This window comes from Chelonoidis abingdonii, chromosome 4 (assembly GCF_003597395.2).
Source record: "Chelonoidis abingdonii isolate Lonesome George chromosome 4, CheloAbing_2.0, whole genome shotgun sequence".
NCBI lineage: Eukaryota > Metazoa > Chordata > Testudines > Testudinidae > Chelonoidis > Chelonoidis abingdonii.
This window is the reverse complement of record NC_133772.1, coordinates 4,240,477-4,264,639: the sequence shown is the minus strand read 5'-3', so window position 1 is coordinate 4,264,639 and position 24,163 is coordinate 4,240,477. Positions and strand designations below refer to the sequence as shown.

General features: G+C 54.0%; 2 protein-coding genes, 1 long non-coding RNA gene and 1 pseudogene across 4 annotated transcripts in view; 3 read left to right on the top strand and 1 right to left on the bottom strand.

Annotated features, from left to right (window-relative positions):
• Positions 1-24,163, top strand: part of LOC116815086 (uncharacterized) — a 669,588-nt gene that overhangs the window by 114,410 nt on the left and 531,015 nt on the right. The window lies entirely within an intron of this gene.
• LOC142046824 (uncharacterized) lies at positions 3,720-5,365 on the top strand. The gene is made up of 2 exons (XR_012655866.1): positions 3,720-4,064; positions 4,392-5,365. It is a non-coding gene; the product is annotated as an uncharacterized LOC142046824 (long non-coding RNA).
• On the top strand, positions 8,841-12,983 carry LOC116815078 (cytochrome c oxidase subunit 6A2, mitochondrial-like; annotated as a pseudogene).
• Positions 16,799-24,163, bottom strand: part of LOC116815079 (integrin alpha-D-like) — a 76,996-nt gene continuing 69,631 nt past the window's right edge. For both annotated transcript variants that reach the window (XM_075065877.1, XM_075065878.1), the window contains 16 exons: positions 23,726-23,856; positions 23,249-23,406; positions 22,925-23,079; positions 22,636-22,767; positions 21,391-21,464; positions 20,890-21,031; positions 20,564-20,677; positions 20,364-20,443; positions 19,049-19,132; positions 18,809-18,887; positions 18,437-18,544; positions 18,116-18,199; positions 17,827-17,940; positions 17,537-17,629; positions 17,249-17,359; positions 16,799-17,075 (listed from right to left, as the gene is read on the bottom strand). In XM_075065877.1, the coding sequence (XP_074921978.1) occupies positions 16,953-17,075; positions 17,249-17,359; positions 17,537-17,629; positions 17,827-17,940; positions 18,116-18,199; positions 18,437-18,544; positions 18,809-18,887; positions 19,049-19,132; positions 20,364-20,443; positions 20,564-20,677; positions 20,890-21,031; positions 21,391-21,464; positions 22,636-22,767; positions 22,925-23,079; positions 23,249-23,406; positions 23,726-23,856 (1,782 nt within the window). In that variant the 3' untranslated portion in view covers positions 16,799-16,952. The remainder of the gene's footprint in view (positions 17,076-17,248; positions 17,360-17,536; positions 17,630-17,826; positions 17,941-18,115; positions 18,200-18,436; positions 18,545-18,808; positions 18,888-19,048; positions 19,133-20,363; positions 20,444-20,563; positions 20,678-20,889; positions 21,032-21,390; positions 21,465-22,635; positions 22,768-22,924; positions 23,080-23,248; positions 23,407-23,725; positions 23,857-24,163) is intronic.

Here is a 24,163-nt window from a genome sequence, read left to right as displayed (position 1 = left end):
TTTCGGGGAAAAGGTCTGAGACAGAAATGGACGCCCTGGGGGTTCCGGAGATAAACTATAGAAGATCAATGACCTATGCACTTAGAGAGTCAGCACCACAATCAGACCCTGTTTTATCGCACCCCAGAACAGGCCCCTGCTTGCCAAACTTGTGTGGGCTCATGTCAGGGTCCCCTCCCCACTCTGAACTTTAGGGTACAGATGTGGGGATCTGCATGAAGACCCCCTAAGCTTATTTTTACCAGTTTAGGTTAAAAACTCCCGACGGCACAATTTTTTTTTTTATTATCTTAGGTTAAGTAACGCTTGATAGGGAAAAATCCGACCCTGCCCAAGGCCTCAGGCTGCTTGCTATGGGAGGCCCAAAAGCCTTTAGATCTAACAAAATTTTTCTTCTGTTAAACTTGTTTGTCTACACAAAGGGCACTGGGGTATGGTATAAGGAAACCAGAAAAAGGGGAACTAGAAATAGGATGACCGGGGGGGGGGGGGGGGACCACAAGTGCCAGTTTAGCATATGTCAGCTAAATTTTGGCAATGACTTTTGCAATATGTAATTGCAATTAGAGGGTTATAGAACAGTCAGCATGATTGCAACAGAACAATAACAGAAAATACTTCAAATTGGACCGACAGTAAAATAACCTGCTGATTTGCAATATTAAATTACCAAATAAGGCTGCCACCACCAAGTGATTTAAACAAACATTTAGAAAGGGCCACTTGGAGCCCTATGTCCCACAAATATCCCCCCAAGCCACTACATCCCTTCTCCTGGGCAGGCTTGAGAATAATTCCCTCACCAATTGGTACAGACACAGACCCAAACCCTTGGATCTTAAAACAATGAAAAATTAATTAGGTTTTTAAAAGAACAATTTTAACTAAAGAAAAGGTAAAGGAATCACCTCTGTAAAATCAGGATGGTAAGTACTTTACAGAATAACAAAAGACTCAAGAACATAGAGGATCTTTCCTCTAGGCAAAACCTTAAAGTTACAAATTTAGGGATAAACCTCCCTCTAGACAAGGAAAATCACAAGCCAAAATAAAAGTAATCTAATGGATTTTTTTCTCTAGTACTTACTAATGGAGTTGGATAGCTTGCTTTTTTTATTTGTCTTTGGCAAGCACACAGAACAGACAGACAAAGAACCCACAAAACAAAGCCTTTTCCCCCTCCCCAGATTCGAAAGTATCTTGTCCCTTTATGGGTCCTTTTGGTCAGGTGCCAGCTAGGTTACCTGAGCTTCTTAACTCTTTACAGGTAAAAGGATTTTGTGCATCTGACCAAGAGGGATTTTATAGTACTGTATACAGAAAGGTGGTTACTCTTCTCTTTATATTTATGACACCTCACTAGACACCCAAGGTAGAAACTACAGAGCAAATGGCCCCTGCATTGTCTTCTAAGTGTTGGTAGCTGGGTGAGTATCTGAAGCCATTGTTCTTTAACTTGCAGACACCTTTTCCTGGATTAACTCCATTTATTCATGCAGTAACACACCCCTTCACAATAATCAGACAAACAGAGGTAAATCAGGATATGAATGAGCTCTCTGCCGCCCGGGGAACTGGGGAAAGGATCTCAGGAGCAGAGCGTATTTTCATAGATGCACCTACTCTGCCCAGGCAGTCAGCAGACAGACCTGCTTTGCCACAGTGAAGGGGACCAAAGGGAAATGGGAGGTGGTTGATTACAGCAGGGAAAACACAGGTGGGCGAATATCTGGTTTTTGATTGAGAGAAATGCAGTTTATCTGGTGTGATTAGTGGAGGTATTTAAATGGTACAAAGGCAAGTGTGAGCTATGAGTCCTATAGGGCACATTTGGGTTTTAAATGCTCCATACAATTCCCTGGGCATTCTGACGGAAACATTACTGTGGTCACTTTGCAAACATGAAACCCTTCATGGCCCTGATGAATCCACAGAAAACCCCCTGAGCTTCCCAGGAAGCATAACCTTGGGCTGGATAATTGCATTTGTGGGCCTCTGCCCTTGGCGCTGTGCCTAATCCGTGCAGGGGAACTCCACGTCTCTTTACAGGTGTGTCCAAAATTAATGCTTGTTCACGGTGTCACTGTTCTGATAAACAGCTCTAATTCCTGGAAAGGCTGCCCCACTCAGCAATGAAAATGAAACTTTTTTTATTTGTAGATTAGATCTCCCTTTCCACGTTTCACCAACTAGAGCTGCACCAAGAAGAAAACAACTGGCTGTAATCAAGCACTGCTGCCTGTAGCCATGTTGCAATTTGTTTTTAAAAAATGGCTTTTTATTCCCTAGGCCACTTTAGCAAACTCGTGTAGTCCTTAGGCAAAACTCCTTGGAAGCCAGTAAGTGACTTTTGCCTGAATAAGGATGGTAGGATTTGTCCCTGAGTGAGAAAGACTCGGTAGGAACATCAGTTATATTAGAAGAACAGGAGTCCTTGTGGCACCTTAGAGGCTAACAAACTGATCTGAGCATAAGCTTTCGTGGGCTACAGCCCACTTCATCGGATGCGTAGAGTGGAACACATAGCGAGGAGATATATATACATACAGAGAACATGAAAAGGTGGGAGTTGCCAAACCAACTCTAAGAGGCTAATTAATTAAGATGAGCAATGATCAGCAGGAGAAAAAAAAACATTTTTTTTTACATTAATTACATTAGAAAACTGATTGTCTTACTTTCATTTGCAGGGGCTTAGGGCACCTGTTTCTAAAGACTGATGGGCAGCTGGGACAGCAGAGGAGGGGAAAAAAACCTGAGGCTTCGGGCCTTATCTACATTGCGCAGTTTTTGCCGACAAAATGGTGGAGGTGGACACATTACAAAGCTACTTTTGGCAGCAAAACTCTGCTGTTTTCTGACAAAAGAAAACTACCTCGAGGAGAGGCATAGAGCTTTCTGTGGCCAAGTTAAAGCAACACAGCATCAGTGTAGACACTGCCATTTGTTATATTGCCAGAACTGGGCTCCCTCAGTATCCCACAATGCCCACTTTTGAACTCGGCTGTCCTGCAGGCATGCGCCCCTCCCCTTTCACAGCTCCGGGAACATGGGCAGTGGGTATCCTTACATAGGCAGGGGTAAGCTGTGCCTTCCCAAACAGCCTAGTGTGACCCTGCCCACACTCTGCCCTGAGGCCAGACCCCCTCCTGCAGTTCCCAGAGTGCTCTGCCTTGGCAAACCCAGGCTGGCTGGGACTGGCTGGCCTGCGTCCCGCAGGGATCAGAGCGGCTGGCACTAGGGCCATACCGCCCGGAGGCTGGCTGCACCACCCAGAGCACCAAGGCTGGGGCCTCGCCCTCTGGCCATCCAGCACTGGGGCCGGGGGCTGTGGTGGGGGTGCTCTGAGCTCCTGCAGGGGAGGGAGGCAGAAGGGAGGCATATAGGGTGGGGCCTTGGGCACAAGGAGAGGGGCTGGGGGCTAGTCTCCCGCAACGGCCGGGTCGCCGGCGGCCCATGAACACTTTTCTGTTTTCCGCTGTCCTGCAAAACACTGTCCAGAACTGAGAGGGGTTTTGGATAACACTGCTTTGTCGTTTTGTGGGGAAAGTCTGAAGAGCTTAAGACTGTTTGGCTCAGCAGAGTCCTTACTTTTGCAAAACGAGGTCCTGCTGTCTTGTTAATGCCAACTCAAACCAAACCCATGCTCACACCAATTTCAGCTAACAGCTAAAATCATATTGAATCCTTTTACCACTGTTAAACCTATATCAGTGTCACCCAGCTCTCCCACCCCAGGCCCAGACCCTAGCGAGCTGCTCCAGCATCCACCCCAAGGGCTGCTCTGGAAGACTTTTCTTAATGCAGATGTTGTTTCTTTAAAATTGCATCACAAACAGTGAAAGTGAAAGCTTCAGAGACTCGGTGAGGAGAAGGGAACGCACTGGCTCAGTCGCTGTCTGACCGAAGAGCAGTGAGGATGTCTGTCCTGTTCCAGGTGTTTGTAGAAGGGGTGGAGGGCAGAAAAAGCATCTTAGACGTGGCAAATACAGAGCAGGAATTCAACAATATGCCCACTGACAAATTCATGGAGATGGTGGCCACCAAACTCCTGAAGAAGCCAGGTAAGGAGGAAGGAAATAAACTTATTTTAAAACCGAACAATTATTGTTAGAGTGAGATCACTGTCTGAGACGTATTTTGCATTTGGATAATTATACACCATCCAGCAGAACAACATTTTGGCAAAGTCCGTTTACAGTACTGCAAGGGACTTGTGATTTCTTAAAATTAATTAGTTATTTCATCGACAGAGAAGTCAAGCAGCTAGAAATCATTTTCTTGTGTATTTGGTTATTTAGCTTTTTGATCTAACGGTCCAAATATGAAATGGCAGAAAAGTAATTGTTTAGAGATCCACCATACTAACTCTCCCTTTCTTTTATCACCAGGTTACCAACAATTTAGTTTGCTGTATGCTAACCAACAAATGGAAAGAGGGAAAAAATTCTCAGATTATTTTATCAGAAACAAGTCTACCTTCGTCATGGTTATACAGTTGCCTGGAGGAGGGGGTGACATGTTGACTTAATGAAGGACTTAGTTTTCACATAGGAAATGATGTGCATCGGGGCCTACCCCGGACTGTGGTGGGTTCCTGCATAGGCATGGATTTGGTTATCATTTGCCTGGAAAGAAACCAGAGAGGGGAGTGGTGCTGAGCCTCAAAGGTCACTGTCACACCCAGAGATCAGCACACCAGTGGGGGAATGTGGCCATCACTGCCAGTCCACCAAGCCACTAGGTTGATAAATGTGAGGATCCTGCTGTTTTCCTTTCCCTTATGTGGTCCTTTTCATTCCCTGCTATCGTCCACCTGTCCTCTCTCTCTCTCTGTCTTTGAGCTGATCCTGTAACCAACTGCAAGGCATGACACCAGCACAATGGGATAAGTGAGCCACTCAGTGCACGACTGGTGAAGAAAAAGACCTGCCCAGACCAGCCAGATGATGTCCAGGAGCCGGAAAGTGAGTCAGGGTCCAGAGCAACAGCTGTCCTTCCTGACCGACTTGCCAGTCCAGAGCATCTGCCCGTGACAGACCACCTGTCTTTGTGTCCTGAAAACACCAACAAAAAGCTGTATTTCTCCCACCTTATTATCTGTTCTCTTCCTCCACTTCCCTTTGCATCCGTTTTGTTAAAAGCAGGAAAAGTAAAGACAAAACTCACAGCTCTCAGCAAAAGAATGAACCATCTTCCCCACTAAGAAATGAGCCAGAATGAGACTCTCACCAATATCCTCTCTGGAAAAAGGAACTTATAAGTTTTGCTTATGATTGTTTTGCTTAACACTCGCTTTCAAAATGCTTTGTCTGGTTTTGAATTCTTTTCTTGTGTATCCTGATTAATAAATTTCCAAGCTGCAGTGTGAGGATTCTATTGTTTGCCAGGGGGCAAAGCAGCCTGAGGTTTCTGTACCACAAACCCTCAACCCTGCTTAACTGTTTAACATTGTCAGGGGACTGTTCTGTGTCTCTCTGGCCTCTTATTGCATTGAAATTAACAAACTAGCAAGCTGTGGGGTGGAGCTGTTAGGGTCTGTGCCCGGATGTGAGCTCGCCTTCCCGGGCAGGGTCATCCTGAGGATTTATGGAGCCCTATGCCATATTCTTAAGCTGCTGCCCCTCTGCCCTGAGGGCAGCCTGGGCTCACGTGTGTTTTAGATAAGGGTGGTCTTTGGAAGGATTTATTTAAAAAACGAGATGTCTGAAGATCCAAGCATCTAAGGCTAAAGATGAATACTCAAATTGTGCATCTAAAAATCAGTGCAACGATTTTTTTAGAGATGTGATTTTTATAATCTTCAGCAACACAGTAACTGAAATATTTTTAAAGCAAATTTGAAACTAAGGTCCTGTAGACTAACACGTTCTGGGTAAACACTTGATCTTAACTCAGAAGAGCTGAGTTAAGTGATGCACAACTGTTTTTATCAATAAATTCAGAAACTGACAGTAAACACCTGGAGGTTGGCACATGCTTCTTAAATGCCTTCATTACCCCTTGACTGGCTCTTTAACAGTCTCAGTGTTGTGCTAATAGGTCCGGCAGGCTGGAAGCTTTTTCCATTTTTAAGTACTAGATCCCCTCCCAGGAAGACTCACCCGGCTGCAGCAGCAGCCAGCTGTGGTGGGAGCCTGCAGGAAGGGTCAGAACAGGGATCAGAAGCTGTTGGACACTAAGACCCAGACCCAGGCGTGCCACAAACATTCAGGTGCCCCACCGAGCCGTGCTGCTGGGGTCGGGGTTGAACTAAGAGTCAAAGTCCGGGGTTCTGCAGTCCAGACCTAGCAGCGATTGGTCCACTTCCCGACCGGTCCCTCCCCTGTATCCGCAGCTGATTGGTCCATGCCCCAGCTCCTGGCCCCGCAGGGAGAGGGGGACTGAGGACTAGCTCCTGGGCTTGTGACAAGGGGATCGGAGCCTGAGAGACAAATCACCCACCCCACAGCCTGCTCTGGCGCGGCAGGGTGGGGGGGTCTGTGCACATGAGCCCTGCAGTGCCCCCCCCCCCCTGCCCAGCGCCCTTAGCTTCAGGGCAGCAGGGGGCCGCAGGCACAGGGAGGGCAGAATCCGAATCTCAATCTTACTTGCAAAACCGTGGCGATCTCAGTGTTAAGCTTGCCCCGGGCCGGGGCCATCTCTTGCCCTTGCAGGCTGGGGAGGCCCTCAGAGCTCTGAAAACCAGGATATACAGAGCATACAAGGAATAAGGATTGCAGCCTGAGCCATAGCTGGGAATGGAGAGGAACCCTCCAGCAGGCTGCAGGACAGCTGAGCCCAGTGGGGACCCCCAACCAAGCCAGTGGGGTGGGGGGGAGATTGTGCAGGTGGGTCCAGCAAGGACCCCTCCAAACCACCCGGCGTACCCCCCTTTCTTCCTTACTCTGCCCTTACCTGGCTGGCTGAACACATGGAGCTGCAAGCTCTATACACAGGGATGCAGTCACCTCTGGGGTGGGGCACAGGGGCTGTTTACATGGGATCCATCACCCAGCGCTGAGATGCAGCCGCCTCTCGGGTAGGGCAAGCTGGTGCCACCAGAGCTCAGGACAAACAGGGAAGGAGTTTTTTGTATCCATTTGCAGTGGGGGATGTTGGAGGCAGAATGAGGTCATGGGAGCTGGGATTTGGCCATTTCTTTAGGCAGCTGCAGGCGCTCTGAGGGCAGCATCAGGCCAAGAGGCTGCTGGATACTGGAGTGGCTACTCCCCTGAAAGCCTGGACGGCTGGATGCTGCAACAGAAGGGGCACAAATTGTTCAAAGTTGGACAACTTTTTTGTTTTAAACTCATCTAGTAGCACCATGTGGTTTTTTTTAACAAGTTTGTGAACACGGTTGTGTTGCTTATCATTCAGTTTTACACAAACCTGTGTTTTCCTTCTTTGAACGCCACCTTTTGCTCTCAGCGTTTGTTGTAAAGTGCGGTTTGAGTGAAACGGTTGGGTGTCACCGATCCTGAAGGATTTCTTAGAGTGCCAGCCACTAGAGATTTCCATCGTGACAAATGTTGACATTAAAATGAGAATGAAACGTGTGCTTTGTCTATTGACAATGTTCTTCGTTTTGATTATTACATCCATCCAAACTATGGTTTTCCTCAAGGGGTGTGAATAGTGGGCTCCAGTGCCTCTTGCTGCTGCACAGGTAGGCCGCAGGGAAATGTTTGGGAACCCCTGGGTTAGCGCAATGCGGGCCGGGCATCAGGACTCCTGGGTTCCTTTCCCAGCCCTAGGATGGCCGACCCTCTATTACCATTGATTTTCATTCAGTCCATCCTAAGTATAGCCCCTGTTCCCAGCTGGCTTGCATGTGTGTGTTCTTTCTGTGTGCTGTCCCCAGCTCCGGGCCCATAGCCGGCTCAACAAACCTGGACAGTACAACCAGCGTAGTTAAGTTGCTGAAGGCAGGAAGGTTGTTGCTCTAGTAACGCTGTTTCAGTGGCTCAGAGCTTCTGTCCTTGGAACAGCAGATCAGGCAGCCTGCTCATGCAGCAGACCTCGGTGATCCTTATAAAGAAAGCCCACCCACATGGTTCAGTGACAAAGGCAGTCGGCCAGGTTTCTTGTCCCATAGGCACAGTCCCAGCATCCATAGTCACAGGTACACTGGCACATGAGTCCCTAGGAGCAGCGCGAGTTTTTGCTGTTGCCCGCACAAGGGGTTATGGCGAAGTACCCTGACATTTATACACTGGAGACAAACAACCGGAATACACAACTCACACCCCACTGTACGTACTGACATCTGTTTGTTATCTCCCCTTGTTCCTGATATAGGGCCCTCCATTTATAAGAATCAATCAGATTTAGTGATCAAAACCACTGGGACAACATCACTCTTACTACCCTGCTTGTGAGCATCAACCGCTTATGAGAATCAAAGCATGCAGGACAGATGTGATTCTTATACAAGGGTATGTCCCCAATGCGCTGTATCCTTGGCCGTTATACCGCCAAGTCGTCTTAGCTTGTAGTAGATTGGGGTGTATCTGCTCTAGCCTGGAAATATGTTTATGTAAATAGCTAACACCTAAAACACTAACAACAACTCTACCAAATTCCTGTATTAAATAATAAACTTATAAGCCTCTTCTTTAATACATGGTTCAGGCCTCAGATATTGCCCAGTGCTCCAGGATCTCTCTCTCTCCACTACAGCCCCTAGGAACCTGAGACGGCTGCTGGGCACCATGCCAGGCTCACAGAGACCTTGTCCCGGGCACGTGATGGGAGAAAAGTATTTTGGACGGAGACCCAGCTGGGCATGTTTATCCTGCTGGCCTCTGCCTCATTGGCCACGCTGGGTCAGATGAGCACTGGGGACGGAGGGCAGGGGCAGGAGAACTTCGGGAAGCCCCTGACCAGCCACCAGAGGAGAGCAGAAGGTGAAGGAAAGGAGGTCACTGCTGAGTGTTCGTTTTAGACTTCACAGGCTGGTTTTTCCCTCCCCTGCTTCCTCCCAACATGAGCCTGTGGCGGAGATTGACCCCGCTGGTGTCCAAGGGGCGAAGTTTAGCCACAGCGCCGGCCAGCGCCAGGGGTCACCACGGGGACGGGACAGGAGGTGAGAGACGAGTGAGGGTGGAGTGGGATATGGGGCCTCTCCTTTCTTGATGCTCATTCTGATCCAGCCGCAGGGAACTGGCTGGTAACGGGGGATGAGACCTGAAGCCTTTCCCCAATAGGAGCTGCTGGCTCTGATCCTGTCCAATCTGAGTCCATCTGGCTCTCATTCAGTGGCCTTGTGAAATGAGTTTGTCGGGTCTCAGCCCCAGCACCCACATCTCAGCCCCCCCGCCCCCACCAGCATGAACGAGCCCCCTGGCTGGCAGCCACAACAGAGAGGCTGAGGGCTGGATAGTCCAGGGAACCAGAGCTCCCCTCTCCCCGGGGATGGGGTGGTGTGTGGAGAGGGGCTGTGTGTGTCGGGGGACGGGGAACCTCGCCCCAGGGCTGCCTTGCTCTGGGAGTGGGAGATCATTAGTCCCTGGTTGATGCTGATCTGGTTACAGAAACAGCCAGAGCAAAAGGGTTTAGTGGGGGTCAAGCAGTGGAGGGCATCTGCCAAGTTCTGCACAGGAGTATTACTGCAAGCCTGCCTCCCTCTAGACTTACCCCCCTGCACCCCATGTAATCCCTGTGCAGTCAAATCCAGCAGGGTCACCCCCAGCCAGATTCAGGGCAACATGAGCCAGGCCGGACTGTCCCCACGGTCAAGCACTGGGGGCCTTAGGAGCAGTCTCCAAACCCGTCTCTCAGCACCAGCTCCTAAGACTGCAGAACACCCAGCTGAACCGGGCCCCCACTTCCTATGGCTGGGCAGTGGCTGAGCAGCGTTATTTATTCCTCTGACAGGTGGGCTGTGCCCTCGCTGGTGCTGCCGTTGGACTGGGCCCTGGAGCGATGCCAGAGCATCAGGCTTGGGCTATATTTACCCACCAGGAGAAGGGGGAAGCTGCAGACAGAGTGTGACTTTGAAATTGACCTCTGCTGCTTTCCTTTGGGAACAGCGAGGAGGGGCTGTGCTGCAGGGGAACATGGCAGGGGCTCAGTAGGGGGCGCTCTCCCTGCTGTCAATGCCAGCTCCAATGCAGCGCAAGGGGGTGCTGTGCTATGGAGGGGAGATCTGGGGGGGCTCAGTAGGGGGCGCTCTCCCCGCTGTCAATGCCAGCTCCAATGCAGCGCAAGGGGGTGCTGTGCTATGGACTCAGTCAGTAGGGCGCTCTCCCTCGCTGTCAATGCCAGCTCCCAGTGGCGAGGCGCAGGGAGGTGCTGGTGTAATGAAGGGAAGATGAGGGGGTCTAGTAGGGGCGCTTTCCCCTCTATTCAATGCCAGCCCCAATGACGCCAGGGGTGCTGTGCTGCAAGGAGGGCCAGTGACAGTGGGGCTCAGTGGGGACTCTGGCTTCCCTGGGCAGTCATTGATGTGTCCCCGTGACGCATTGGGGGCGCAGTGTTGGCAGGACAGGAGAGGGGGCATCGTGGGCGTACACTCTTCCTGGGTAGGTCAGTGATGTCCCCCCGAGATGCTATGGAGGTTGGCTCAGGACTCGGACACTCTCCTCTAGTCAGTGCTGGCCCCAATGCAGCGCGAGAGGGCGCTGTTGCTATGGGGAGAGACATGGGGGCTCAGTAGGGGTGCTGTTCCCTTGTCCAGTGGTGGCCCCAATGCAGCACAAGGGGCAGCTACTATCATGTGAGCGGACAGGGGAGCCAGTAGGTGAGATTCCCTGGGCATGTCCAGTGATGTCCCAAGTGCAGCACTAGGGCGCTGCGCTATGGGGTTTAGGCTCACGAATGGGACACTCTCCCACTCTGCAGTGCTGCGCCGCCAATGCAAGCACTAAGGGGCACTGCTGCTGCAGGGAGCAGATGGGGGACTCAGTAGGTGATGCTCGCCCTGGCGCAGTACAATGAGTTGCTCCCAACGACAACAACTGAGGAGGCGCTGTGCTGACAAAGGAGATAGAGACAACAGGCAGTGTAAAAAAATCGGATGGGGTGGGGGGGGAACAGCTACCGTATATGAAAAAAAACGCCCCCAAATCGGCGTCTGTCCCTATTAAAATCGGAACATCTGGTGACAACCCTAAGGGGGCGGGATGGGGGACTCAGTAGGGGATCTTCCCGCGCGCTAGTCAGTGCTGACCCCATGACCCCGGAAGCAGGGCGACGGTAGGCGGTCACTGCAACTCTCGAGTGACTGTATCCTGCAGCCAGGACATGGAGTCCTTTGTCATTTGTGGTGGCACTGCGCCGGCGTGGCATCTGCATGCGAACGCCTGCTGCAGATGGAGAATCACGCCCCAACAGCCTGAGGAGTTCGGTGCCCTGACACCACCTGCGTATTCGCACCAAGGTACAAGGAATGTGGTTACATAGGCCCATGGGGTGGATCTGGGCAGGAATGGGGTGGGATACTGGGCTAGATGGGCCCATGAGGCGATCTGGGCTGTCAGGGAGCAGGATACCAGGCTAGGTGGGCCTGTGGCTCTGAGCTGGGCTGACAAGGGTTGCCAACCCTCATGGGAGTCTCCCAGAATCAGGCTCTATTCTCCAGAGGCTACTCAAGCCAAACCAGGAGATTTTAGGCTGCTAAAAGTCTGGCAGCATAGGGAACTGAGGCAGGCTCCCTGCCTGCCCTGGCCCCATGCCGCTCCGGGAAGCGGGCTGGCACATCCCTGTGCATCTGGCGAGGGCGTAGCTAGGTTTTACGTGTAGGAGGAAACATAAAAGAAGGTGACCCACCTTGGCTCCTCCTCTGGCTATGCCACCCCTGACTCCTTCCGTTTCCCCCCTAGATTAACCTTCGCTGGCTTCTCGGGGGATCGGATTACCCCCCCCCCCATCCCAGGGAGAGTCTCTCTTGCCAGCGCGCTCTGCAGGTGGCCCAGCTGGGCTGTGCCACCCTGCCCCACCCGTGGGGCCCGTCCCCCAGGCTCCAGGCTCTTGCACCGTGCAGGCCCATGTCAGAAAGCACAGCCTCACCCCAGGGCCCTGACGGCCTGCCCGGGGAGTGGGAGCCCCTTGGCCCAGAGACCACTCGACTGCACCCTTCCGTCCTGCGTCGCCACCTGTCCCCGGCCTGCTCCCAGCTCTTGATGCGCTCCATGTGGGGCTCGCCAGCCAGCAGGACCTTCTTCACCTCCCCCGCCCGCCACATTAGCAAGGGCGGGGAACGCTTGGCCCGCGAGCCCTGAGCCACTGCCGGCAAAAGGTGGCCGCAGCGTGTTGGGGCCGTGCTGAGCATGGGCGCATGATGGCCAGGAGCCGGCCCCCTCGCTCTCCGGCCGCACCTGCCACCCCCCCATGGATCCTCGGCCGTGCTGCTGCCAGCACCGGCTGGCAGGGCGCGCTTTTTGAAAACGTCTGAGGGGAAGCAGCGTTCCCTGAACCCTGCTAGCTATGCTACTGGCGGGGGGGGGGGCGGGGGGAAGGGGGGGGGGGGGGGGGAAGCAGAGGGTCTCTGCGCACTGTCCCCTCTCCGAGAGCTGACTCCACAGTTCCCATTGGCTGGGTACTGTGGCCAATGGGAGCTGTGCAGGCAGTGCCTGCAGACAAGGGCAGCGCGCAGAGACCCCTGCCCGCCTCCCCCCCGGGGCCTCAGGGACATGCCAGCCTCTTCTGGAAGTGGCAAAGAGTCAGAGAGAGTTTGGGGATAGAAGAGAGTGCGGAGGGAGGGGGTGCCAAACCTATGGGTTTGAAACATAGCAATGAAAGCATCCCTAACTCAGAGGTGCAGTGAGTTTTCTGGCCTCAGGGCAGCCAGCCTGGAGAAAGCCAAGGTGCAGAGACACCCCCTCTCCTGATCCCCTCTCTTTCTTTGCAGGCATTCCCCTGGGCTGATGGGAACCACACCCTCTTCCACAACCCCCACACCAACCCCCTGCCCACAGGCTACGAAGAAGCAAGAGGTCATCACTAAGCCACCCGCCCTCGAGTCCCCTGGTCTAGTGACATTAAACCTGAGTGGATCTGTCTCCCAGATTTATTTACATTCTGGCCCATTCAACAGCTTGGGAAGGGACACGGGGCAGGAACCCCTGGATCTGGGATCCGCTCTGTGCCCCCAGGGCTGGGACATGTAGGAGACTGCACTTTGCCATGCTGATTGCCACTCCTGAGATGGGGGCTCCAGGGGCAGAGCTGGGTGAGTGCAGAGCGCTGGAAGGAAAATGGGTTCATCCTCCGGGGTTGACACTGATCCCCCCCAGCTGGGAACTAGAGCGTCCCCATGGCAAGCGGGGTCTGGGCACCTGCTACGAACCAAGACCCTGGGGTGGGACCGGCCACTCGCCTGGGAACCTGTCTGGCTGCTGTGGGCTCAGGAGGAGATAAATGGCCAAATCCCAGCTCCAGCAATCCCATTCTGTCTCCTGAAATCCCCCACTACTATTTCAATTGCAGATGGAGATCCTCTTCACCTGCTGCCCTAAAGTCTTTTGCAGTGTTGCTGTTAGACACCAGTTTGCCCTACCCCAGAGGTGGCTGCATCTGTGCCAGGCAAGGGATTTCTGCATAAAGAGTCCATCTGTCCCACCCTAGGGGTGGCTGTAGCTAAGTGCTTGTGGAGGTATCCCTGTGTAAACAGCCTGTAGCTCAATTATTCACTCAACCAGCTCATGGCGGCATCAGGTGGAAAGGAAGGGGAGGTTCTGGCAGAATTAGGGATACCCTCAGCACAGATCCTCCCTCTCATGCTACCCTAGAGCTGGTTAGGAGGTGGTGGTGGGGTCCCAGCTGTGGTTCTGGCTCTGATCCTGGAGAGGGGCAGTGGGGAGGGAGTGGGAACAGGAAACTCCTTGTGCTGTTACAGCTTCTGCTCCCAACATAGAGGAGCAGGGGATTTAACCCTTTATTCTCCTAATAGGAGGAATTATCACCCTGCCTGACTTTAGAGTCACTGCATAGCTCTGAGCACAAATATCAAATATCAGCTAGAAAGGGTTAACCCCCCCGCCCCCATTTTTGATCCCCAGGGCCAGCGTTCTGTTGATTTTTTTTTTAATTACCCCTTTTAATAAGACTGAAAGGAGGGTGAGGAAGCCAGGCACAAACGGAACAGGGCTCACATAGCTTTACAGCGACTGAAAAAAACCAATGTCCAAAGTGGAGCTGTCAGGTCAAGGGGCAGTTAAGATTTGGGGGCTGAGAGAGGTGTCTTGCAGTGAGGGGGGGGCTTGTTTCTCCAGAGACAGAAATGGAGGCACAGAGACTGGAAGAGAGAATGTGAACAAGGTCACATGACAAGATAATGTCAGGGCTGGGCATGGAACCCAGGAGTCCTGACGCCCAGCCCTATCCACTGCCCTGCTCTAACCCACTAGTCCCCACTCCCCTCCCAGAGCTGGGCATGGAACCCAGGAGTCCTGACACCCAGTCCTATCTACCCCCTGCTCTAACCCACTAGTTCCCACTCTCCTCCCAGAGCTGGGCATGGAACCCAGGAGTCCTGACACCCAGTCCTATCTACCCCCTGCTCTAACCCACCAGTCCCCACTCCCCTCCCAGATTTTGGATCCCGCTGCAGGAGCTGTTACCCCCATGTCTGGCCACCCCTCTGCTGAGCAATTAATTCTGGCCCCAGCGCCGATCACTTCTGTTTCCTCAGGCCCCCATAGGGCTCAGCTGCACAGACCCCTGCCCACCCACATCGTTGCCTTGGAGCTGGCTTGGGACGGGGGGTTCTCCAGTTCCACCTGTGGGTCAGCTCCAATCCCCCCCGTCGTCTTCTTCTGTGGCATGGGGCGTGGGATACTTCTAGGTTTAAACTAGTGCAAAAGGGGGATTCTCTGTAGCTTGACGATTTGAGGACTTCAGTGACTCAGCTGGAGTGGGTGGGTGAGGTCCTGTGGCCTGCGATGTGCAGGAGGCCAGACAAGATGATCATGACGGTCCCTTCTGGCCTCAAAGCCTGAGGGTACGAATCCCTGCAGCTGCTTCCTCTTGGCACCAATTTCCTGCCTCTGCCGCTGTTTCTCTCCCTCCCTTCCCAGGGGGCGGGGGCTGCCTCTGGCTGTGTCTCCCCTGTGCCTGCAGTGATCCCCGGGGCTGCAGATACACACATATGGTGACAGCCCCCTTACAGCATGGATCTGGGAAGTGGCCAGGCTCAGAGCTCATTGGTTTTAACCCTCTAACTCTCCAGTGCGCAGAGGGGTTCCTAACAGGGACAGAACCAAGGAAATCCACAGCCTCCTCCCTCTTTGGTCTCAGACCTCTGGCCCCTTCCCCATCAAGCAGAACCTCCCCGTCTCGTTGGATCAGACCTTGCGGCCCACCCTGCCCTTGTCACTGCCTGCAACCAGGAAGGCGCGAGAGCCCTGCAGTGGACACTTTGGGGATCAGCCACCCAGGGGGACATTTCTTCAGAAATAGTTTTCATGGCTTCGTAGCTGTTCCGGCTGGACGGCGGGCTCTAGTCTGACTTGCTGTAGAGAACAGGCTGGAGGATTTCACCTGGTCCCCCTGTATGGACCAATATGTTTGGCTAAAGGACCCTCCAGTCTGGATTTGAAGCCAGTGAGAGACGGAGAATCCACCACTTCTCTTGGGAATTTGTCCGTAGGGTTAATCACCTTCATTGGGAAAAAGGGGGGGGCCTCATTTCCGGTAGGTGCTTGTCTGGCTTCAGCTTCCAGCCATTGGTTCTTGTTCTGCTTTTCTCTGCGAGAGTAGAGAGCCCTGCGGTACCCGGTCTTGTCTCCCTGGGGAGATAATCATTGTCACAGATCCATTGGCCCGGTGCTCTCACACGGCTCTGGAGCAGCCCCTGGGAGGAGCCCTTCAGTGCGCCAGCTCCCTTCGGGTCACGCTCTCTCACTGGGGTGAGCCCGTTGGCTTCCTCGCTTCCTGGGCCCAAACTTTGGAGCTTGTACCAGCCCTGCTTCAACCCGGGAGTGCCCTGTGGCGAGTCAGCCTGAGCTGGACACCGGAGGGAGATGTGTAACCCCAAAGGGAGCCAGGCACCCCCGCCCTCAGCAGCCGCAGTGACTCTCAGCCAGCCCTGGAAAAGCAGATGGGTTCTTAGATGTCTGGAGCACAGCATTGAAACCCCGGAGTTAGCACAGAGAGCAGAAAGTTACAGCACAGTCCAGCTGGGTTGGTCCAGACTCGCCCTTTGAACCCTCTTTTGTCCCAGGACGGAAGCTTCTCCTCCTGCCTCCAGCATTTCACACTTAACAATCTCACTCGGCCCCTCCCCAGCCCTTTGTCCTCCAGCTGGTCACACCCGGCTGGCTTCCTGCGGAGGGTTTGGCCATCCCTGGTCGTCAGTTGCTAGGTATGAAATGTCTGCGCAATTGGCGTGACCATTGTCTTCTCAGGCTCTCCATGGGCATGGGGGCCAGGCCAGGCATCAGTCACACCTGCGAAGAGTAAAAACTGTTCCCCCCTACACACCTAGTTAACCATGCACCACATAAGTGAAACTGAGGCACACGCAATAGTCATCCAAAATATTATGAAAAATTCCCGCTCGGTCACAACAATACACTGCAATTGCACCTGTCTTCTTTTTAATAAACCGCACACACTGAGCTCCTTAGCGTCCATCACTTAATGAGAGGGTTCACATCCCATATTGTTCTAATCTAGCATAGCACAGATCTCTCATCCACGTGGGATAGGACCTAGGAGGCCTGTCTCCCAGCTTCCCCCAGCTGCTCTAACCACTAGACCCCACTCCCCTCCCAGAGCCAGGAAGAGAACCCAGGAGTCCTGGCTCCCAGTCCCCCCTGCTCTAACCACTAGACCCCACTCCCCTCCCAGAGCTGAGGACAGAACTCACGAGGACAGAACTCACAAGTCCAGACTCCCAATCCCACATGGCTGTTATAGGGCGATGTTCTCAGTAGGTCATCAGGGTGCAGACCCAGAGCGGTCAATGGGGGGCAGATGTTGGGAAGGGCAGATCCACAGCATCCTGGGGCAGGGGTGGGGCAGGGGCACTATTGTTTGGGGATGTCAGGGCTGAGACAGACATTGGCACAGTCGCTCTGGCCCAGCCTGGCTCCAACACCATCCCTTGTGTCCTCCAACATCTCCTTGTAGTGGCGCTTGAAGAAATTGAGCTGGTAGGAGACAGAGGGGAGAGATTGTGAGAGCCGGATGGACAGACTCACATCCTGGGTCAGAGGGATGGGGTGTGGGACCCTCTCCCCTCCCCTACAAGCTGGGAGGGCCAGAGGCCCTGCCCCCAAGGTGATGGGCTGTGGGGGAGGGGTCCAAGCCCTGTCCCACTCACCTTGTAGAGGGCTGCGGTGACGAGAGCCAGCAGGACCAGGCCCCCCACGCTGCTGCCCATGATGACAGGCAGGTAGTTATAGACCTCGGAGCGCTCCACCACTGTCTGCACCTGGGGGAGAGGAGCTGTGAGATGGGGACCCAGGAGTCCTGGCACCGTCACCTGCCCCTGCTCCAACACACCAGACCCCACACCCTCCCAGAACAGGGACAGGACCCAGGAGTCCTGGCTCCCAGCTCTAACCACTAGCAAATGCTCTCTCTATCCCGGGCACAGTCACTCTGATACCTGGTGCTGGACGAATCCCTCCTTCTGGGTGTATTTCTCCTCCTCATATTCAATCCGGGCCTCGCTCACCAGACTCACTTTCTGCTGCTGAGTCTGGAACAGAGAAATTCACTGTCCCTGACCGGAAATGACACAAACCAGCCCAGGGGGACCCAGAGCAATTTACAGGCTGTACACAAAGGGATCCCTTGCCCAGCACTGAGATGCAGCCACCTCTGGGGAGGGCTCAGGGGCTGTTCACTTGGGGAGATCTCTCGCATGGTGCCAGGAGGCAGAGGCAGCTCTCATACCTGGGAGACCCACTGGAAGCTGACGTTCCCTTTGATCATGAACTCCAGTGGCTGCTGCATTTCCAGGGAGGCGATTCTGCACCGGATTTTCTTACAGGTGGCCACGGAGCAGTCCTGGGGGTGGAAGGATATTGCCGGGTGAGGCAGGGGTTGTGCAGGGGCTCAGCATGGCCATGAGGTTCTGGGTCTGTTTATAGCAGGGGTCCCTCCTCCAGCCCAGCCCCCACTCGCTGTCTGTGCTTGTGTCAAGGGGAAAGGGCTGCTGTGGCCAGCACCAGCCTGTACTCACCAGCAGGGGGTGCTCGCTTATCTGCTTCACAAAGTCCTTCGAACCAGACGTTTCAGCCTCACTGGTGCACTGGGCCAGCTCGGGCTGGGGAAGGAGAGACATGGTGTGAATGGGGATGGGAAGGGGGACACAGGGCCTTTCCCCTCTAGGGTGCGCCAGCTACAATCCAGCACCGGGGCAGGGGACTAGCTGGCTGTGGGGGGTCGGGGGAACATGTGGCCTGTCCCCTCTAGGCAGCCTGTCCCAGCAGGGGGCGCTGTAGGGCAGAGCAGGTATCACTGGGCCCATCTCACACACACAAGGGCAGGGAGAGGCAGGTACCTTGGAGGGGACGACCTCAGAGGCATCCCACACCCGGACCCCGCTCAGTTCCACGGGAAACTGGAACGTGACCGAGATGGGGACGCTTCGCTGCCGCAGGTTCTTGACCTGAAAGAAACAGACTCTCCATAGGGCACTGCAGGAAGAAAACCCAGGAGCTCTGATTCCCAATCCCCTATTCAATCCACAGACCTCACTCCCATCCCTGAGCTGGGGATAGAACCCAGGAGTCCTGGTTCCCAGGCCACCCCCACCCTTCTGTGCTCTAACTCTCAGACCCTACTCAAGCAATTCTACTCTATCCTCCTCCTCTGAACCCTCCCCCCATTCCCGCCACTCCTACACACACACTCTCTGTGCCATTGGCCTTACCTCATACCGATGTATCACTGGCCCACATGTCCCTGCCTCCTCGGTGGAAAAGTTGACATACTTGGTCGACTCCTCGAGGCTGGGGGAGGAAAAGGGTGGAAGGAACAAGAGAGACAGGAGTGGGTGAGTGTAATGAAGAGTGACAGTGGGGTGTCATGTCCAGAAGGGGGCGCTGTGCTGCAGGGAGCAGGGGTCTCAGCAGGGGGTGCTCTCCCCTCCCCTGTCTCCGCACTGACCTACCTGGTGAGGATGATGAAGATGCCGTATTTGACCGGCAGCTCCGCCCGGTGAATCATGCGCTCGGTGATGGGGCCGCCATTGTCACTGGGGGGAAGGGAGGGCAAAGGAGAGAGATGTGAGGAGAAACTACCAATTAACTTTGCAGAGAGAATGCACCAGAGTCCACTGTCCTGCACAATATTGGTCTGCACTGCAAAGAACCGTACTCCTGCTTTGCTCCATATATCGCTGTGCCACACAGCACTGCCCTGCATGAAATATCCGTGCCCTGTACCCTAAATGTATAGCCACACGTCTGGGTTATACACACCACAGTAATGCTCTGCAATATATGTCACTGCAGAACACCATATTCCAATGCACTGTACAATACACCACTGCCGTGCCCTGCTTCATACATCACTGCACTGCACCATACACCATTGGTCTGGGTTATACATCACTGCACCATGGTGCAGCCCACATTGCAGCACTGCGCCATATGTCACTGCCCTACACCATACTCTGCTATGGTGCACCATATGCCACTGCTCTGGTTTACATCCCACTGCACCACCTTGCAGTATATATCAGTGTGCTGCACCATATCCACTGCACTGCAGTGCACTATATGCCAGTGTTGTGGATTATATAACACTGCATTACCCTCCAGTTCACATCACTGTACTGCACCATACTCCACTTCTTTGGGTATAGATCACTGCACCACCCTGAAGTACAGATAACTGTACTGTGCCACACAGCCCTTCCCTGAGCATACAGCGTTGCACAATGCCTCTTAGCATGCATCACTGCCCTGCACCATTACACCACGGCTGTCTGCCCTGGGGCAGTGTACTAGCCATCATCAGCCAGCACGGTGCATCATGCATTGGGTTGCATCACACTGCTCTGCCTGGCTTTATGGCATCTGCCACTCAGCAGTGCCACACATCACCGTGTTGCACTGCAGCCGAGGCCACTGAGCTGCTGTGTCCTCCACTCAATGGCATCACTGCACTGCGTGCCACTGGCCCCCCACACCATTGCATTTCACTGCACCAGGCATTGTGGAACTGCCATTGCCCCATACATCACTGCAATGGCGCATGTATAACTGTATTGCACTGCAGCATACAGCACTGCAATACAGCTGACTGCATTTCCTTGGAGCACACATCACTGCACTAACCTGCAATCTGCACCAGGTGCCACATACCATACACTACACATCAATGGACTAAACCATGCACCACACTCCAATACACTGCCCTGCACACCTACCTCTCCACACTGCCTCCCACGCTGCCCTCTGTGGCCTGCGTGCCCCCCTCACCTGCTGGTTTTGGCTGTGATCTGCAGACTGTCCCCCAGATCAGCTTTGGGGGAGATGTCAAAGGTGGCGATGAAAATGGCCTGGAAAACACATGTGGGGTGAGAGGGAGCCAGGCTTAGGGCCTGGGGAACTGCCAGAGAAAGCAGAGGATGGGCAGTGACAGGATACCGGGGTGTGTGTGTGTGTGTGCACAACCATACCTCGGCCCCGCTCCAGAAGATGGGGTGGTTGACGTGGCAGGTGCTGTTTCTCTGAGTCTGCTCCTCAGAGCCCATGGCCGAGCTGCACTTAACGGTCATGGCCCTCCTGTTAGACTGAGCACAGGGGACCAGCCAGTGAGAAACGCAACCCACAGTATCCCTACTGAGTTGCTCCCCTGCTCCCTGCAGCATGGTGCCCCTGCCGAGCCCCCCGACCTGCTCTCTGCAGCACAGTACCCCCTACTGAGCCCCCTGCCTTCTCCCTGCACCATCCCCTGTGTCCTTCCTACCCCCATGTCTGCAGTGCTTGGGGGGATTGATGGTACCTGGAATAGTAGGACTCGGCGGTAGGACAGTGCAGCCGGGTAGAAGAACCGCACTGTGGTGCTGTAGGAATTCTCCCCTCGGTTCTGGATGGAGACGGTGGTGTTGAGTTCAGGGGTGACCCCCACCACCAGGGTGCTCAAGCTAAGGGGGAGAGAAAGGGGGGAGCTTCCTCAGGGAGGCCAGTGCCCCAGCATCGCTGCAAGCTTCCTCAAGGCAGTGTCCAGCAGAGGGAACCAGTTCTGTGAGCTCCCTATAACAGTGCCCAGATGAGAACCCCACACAGCCCCTAATGCCACACTGGGGCAGTGGTGCGAGCTTCTTATAAAAGTGCCCAGCTGGGGTCCCCAGTGTTGCCAGCTTCCTATACTGGTGCCCAGTCAGATGTCACAAGGAAATATGGAGGGATCTCTAGCTGGGTGGTGCAGATCTGAGGCCTGATCGAGCTGAATGGGTTCCACTGTGGAAGTTATCTGTGGGGGAAGGCAGAGGGGGTGACTTACCCTGAGAAACTGAAGGAAATTTGTAGTTCATCAGTGCAGACTCTGTCACTGCCGCAGTCCTGTTCAAACGGGAGCTAGGGAGAGATCCCGGGGAAGGGGGGAAGGGAGCAGGGGTCAGGTTGGTTAGGAAGGGACTGGAGCAAAACTCAGCCTGCATTGTCACCCATCGGATAATCTCAGTCATCACCACTACCAGCAATACAGCCTGAAACAGCATCACCAAGAACACAACAGCTGCATTTGCCCCCTACACTGTTACCTGCACCACTGCATTCTCAACCCACCACCAGCACCAAGACAGTCTGAGCGGACAGCTCCACCAGCAACAGAACTGCTATGTCTCAACCAACACTGTCAACAAGTGCCCTACAATCTCAACCACAACCAGCATCAACATCAACACAGTCTGAACTAACACCACCACTAGCAATATAGATGCAACAACCTCTGCCAATGCTAGCACTCCCACTACAGTCTCAACCACCACCTCCACCATTACCTACATTAAAGTGTCAACCAACACTGTCACAATGACATAACCACTACAACCTCAGCCAACATTGTAACCAAGATCATTACAATATCACCAGACTACCAATATAGTCTGAAACAACAGTTACCGGCACAGCCACTGTAATTACAACTAACGCGGTAACTAACAGAATTACAGTCTCAACCATAATAGAGTGTCAATAGAGTCTGAAACAATAGTCACCAACCAGTCACCCACAACAACCACAAACTATACCACGACAATCACTGCTACCCATCAGTATATTCTGTACCGATACAATAACTAACACAACCATTATGACCTCAACCAACACTGTCACCAATACAACTACAATCTCAACACAACCACCACCACAAATACAGTCTGCACCAGCAACAAAGCCACAACAACTTGAACCAATACTGCCACCAAGACCATTACAGTCTGAACCAACATCACCCATACCATAATGACTACAACCTCAAACCCTATTGTCACCGAGATCATTACAATCTGAACCAACATCCACACAACTACTTCAACCTCAGCTTACATTATCACCAAAAGCACTGCAGTCCTAACCAATAACACAACCAGTTCAACCTCACCCAGCATTGTCAGCCACATTACAATTTTACCCATCACTACAGAACAGCAGTACAGGCTATTCCAGCACTGCAACCAAACCCACATCCGCTACAACCATCTTTGATACTGTCACAAACACCACTGTGTGGCCCTGGCAGCCTTACCAAGCCTGCAGTCATCACGGTGGAGTCCTCACTCAGGATGGGTTTGAGGTTGCTGGCAGCAGTGATGGGCTCCCCCGTCAGGGTGTAGTTGAGACGCAGGGTGATGGGGGTCAGTGTGTCCTCAGGGCAGAGCTGGGAAGACAGGAAAACACGTCGGACCCCTGAAGGGAAAGGGTGGCTGAGTGGGACCCAGAGAGAGGTTTGTTCTCTGGGTGATTTGGGGGCAATGGGCAGGGTTGGAGGAGGAGACACAGCAGTAGGGGAAGGAGTTAGGATCCCCCACACTCACAGGTAACGTTATCTGGTACGTCTCACATCTCGTCTCGATGCCAAGCCGCAGCTCCCTGCTCAGGACTGGGCTGGTGGAGTCGAAGGCGGCTCGGATCTTCGTCCGCCCGGGGTCCAGGGCCAGGCTGTACTGGATAGTGCTGAAGATCCTGTTGCCTACGGGGAAGGGGAAACAAGGGACAGAGAGAGACTGGGAACGGGAACCCCAAGGGGAAATGGGACACAGGGCCTTTCCCCCCTAGGGGGCACTGGCTCCGATCCATCCCCAGGGCAGGGGACAGGCTGGCTCAGGGAGAAGGGGAGCGGTGGGTGAGTTTGGTCTGACCTAGGCTGTCCTTGGTGCTCTTAGTGACGGTGAAGCAGACCTCTGCCCTGCTGGCCTCGGTGTTGAGCTGCTCCTGCCCCTGGCAGTCGAAGGCCGAGGTGGGGATGATTGAGGGCTGGAAGCTGATGGAGACCCTGACTCTGAGCACCGGCCGGGACCTGCCATGGGGGGAACAGAACCATCACCCAGCTGCTCTCTGCAATGAGGCCAAGCCCCCTCCCTAACCAGAGCCTCCCACTCAGCCTGGATGTGCTCACAGCACCCCAGGGAGATGGGTTATGGACACGGAGCTCTACTTCAGGAGATGCTGGGAGTTAGAAGAAGGGAGCAGCAGAGCTGTCATTGTGCCATTCTCCAGCAGGGGACAGCGCGCGCGCGCGCACAGACACAGACACACACACACGCGCACACACACACACGCACACACACAGTCTGTGACTGCCAGGTGGAGCAGTGCAACAACACAGAGTAACTCACCTCAGAAGCAGGACCTGCCCTTGTGCCCCCACCGCGATGTCTGGTAGTCCATCCCCCGTCAGGTCTGTCCCGCCACTGACAGCCTGGCCAAAGTAGTGCAGCCTGCTGGGAAACAGCGACCCCTCGATGCGCTGTGGGGCAGAGAGAGCAGTAAGGGGTGGGGACAGGGCGGCTGTACTGTATAACGGGCACTAGGGGGCAGCGGAGGGTGAGGGGTGGGGAAGGGGCAGCTGTGCTGTATAATGGGCACTGGGGGCAGCGGAGGTGAGGGGTGGGGAAGGGGCGGCTGTGCTGTATAACAGGCACTGGGGACAGTGGAGAGTGAGGGGTGGGGAAGGGGTGGCTGTGCTGTATAATGGGCACTAGGGGGCAGCGGAGGGTGAGGGGTGGGGAAGGGGCGGCTGTGCTGTATAATGGGCACTAGGGGGCAGCGGAGGG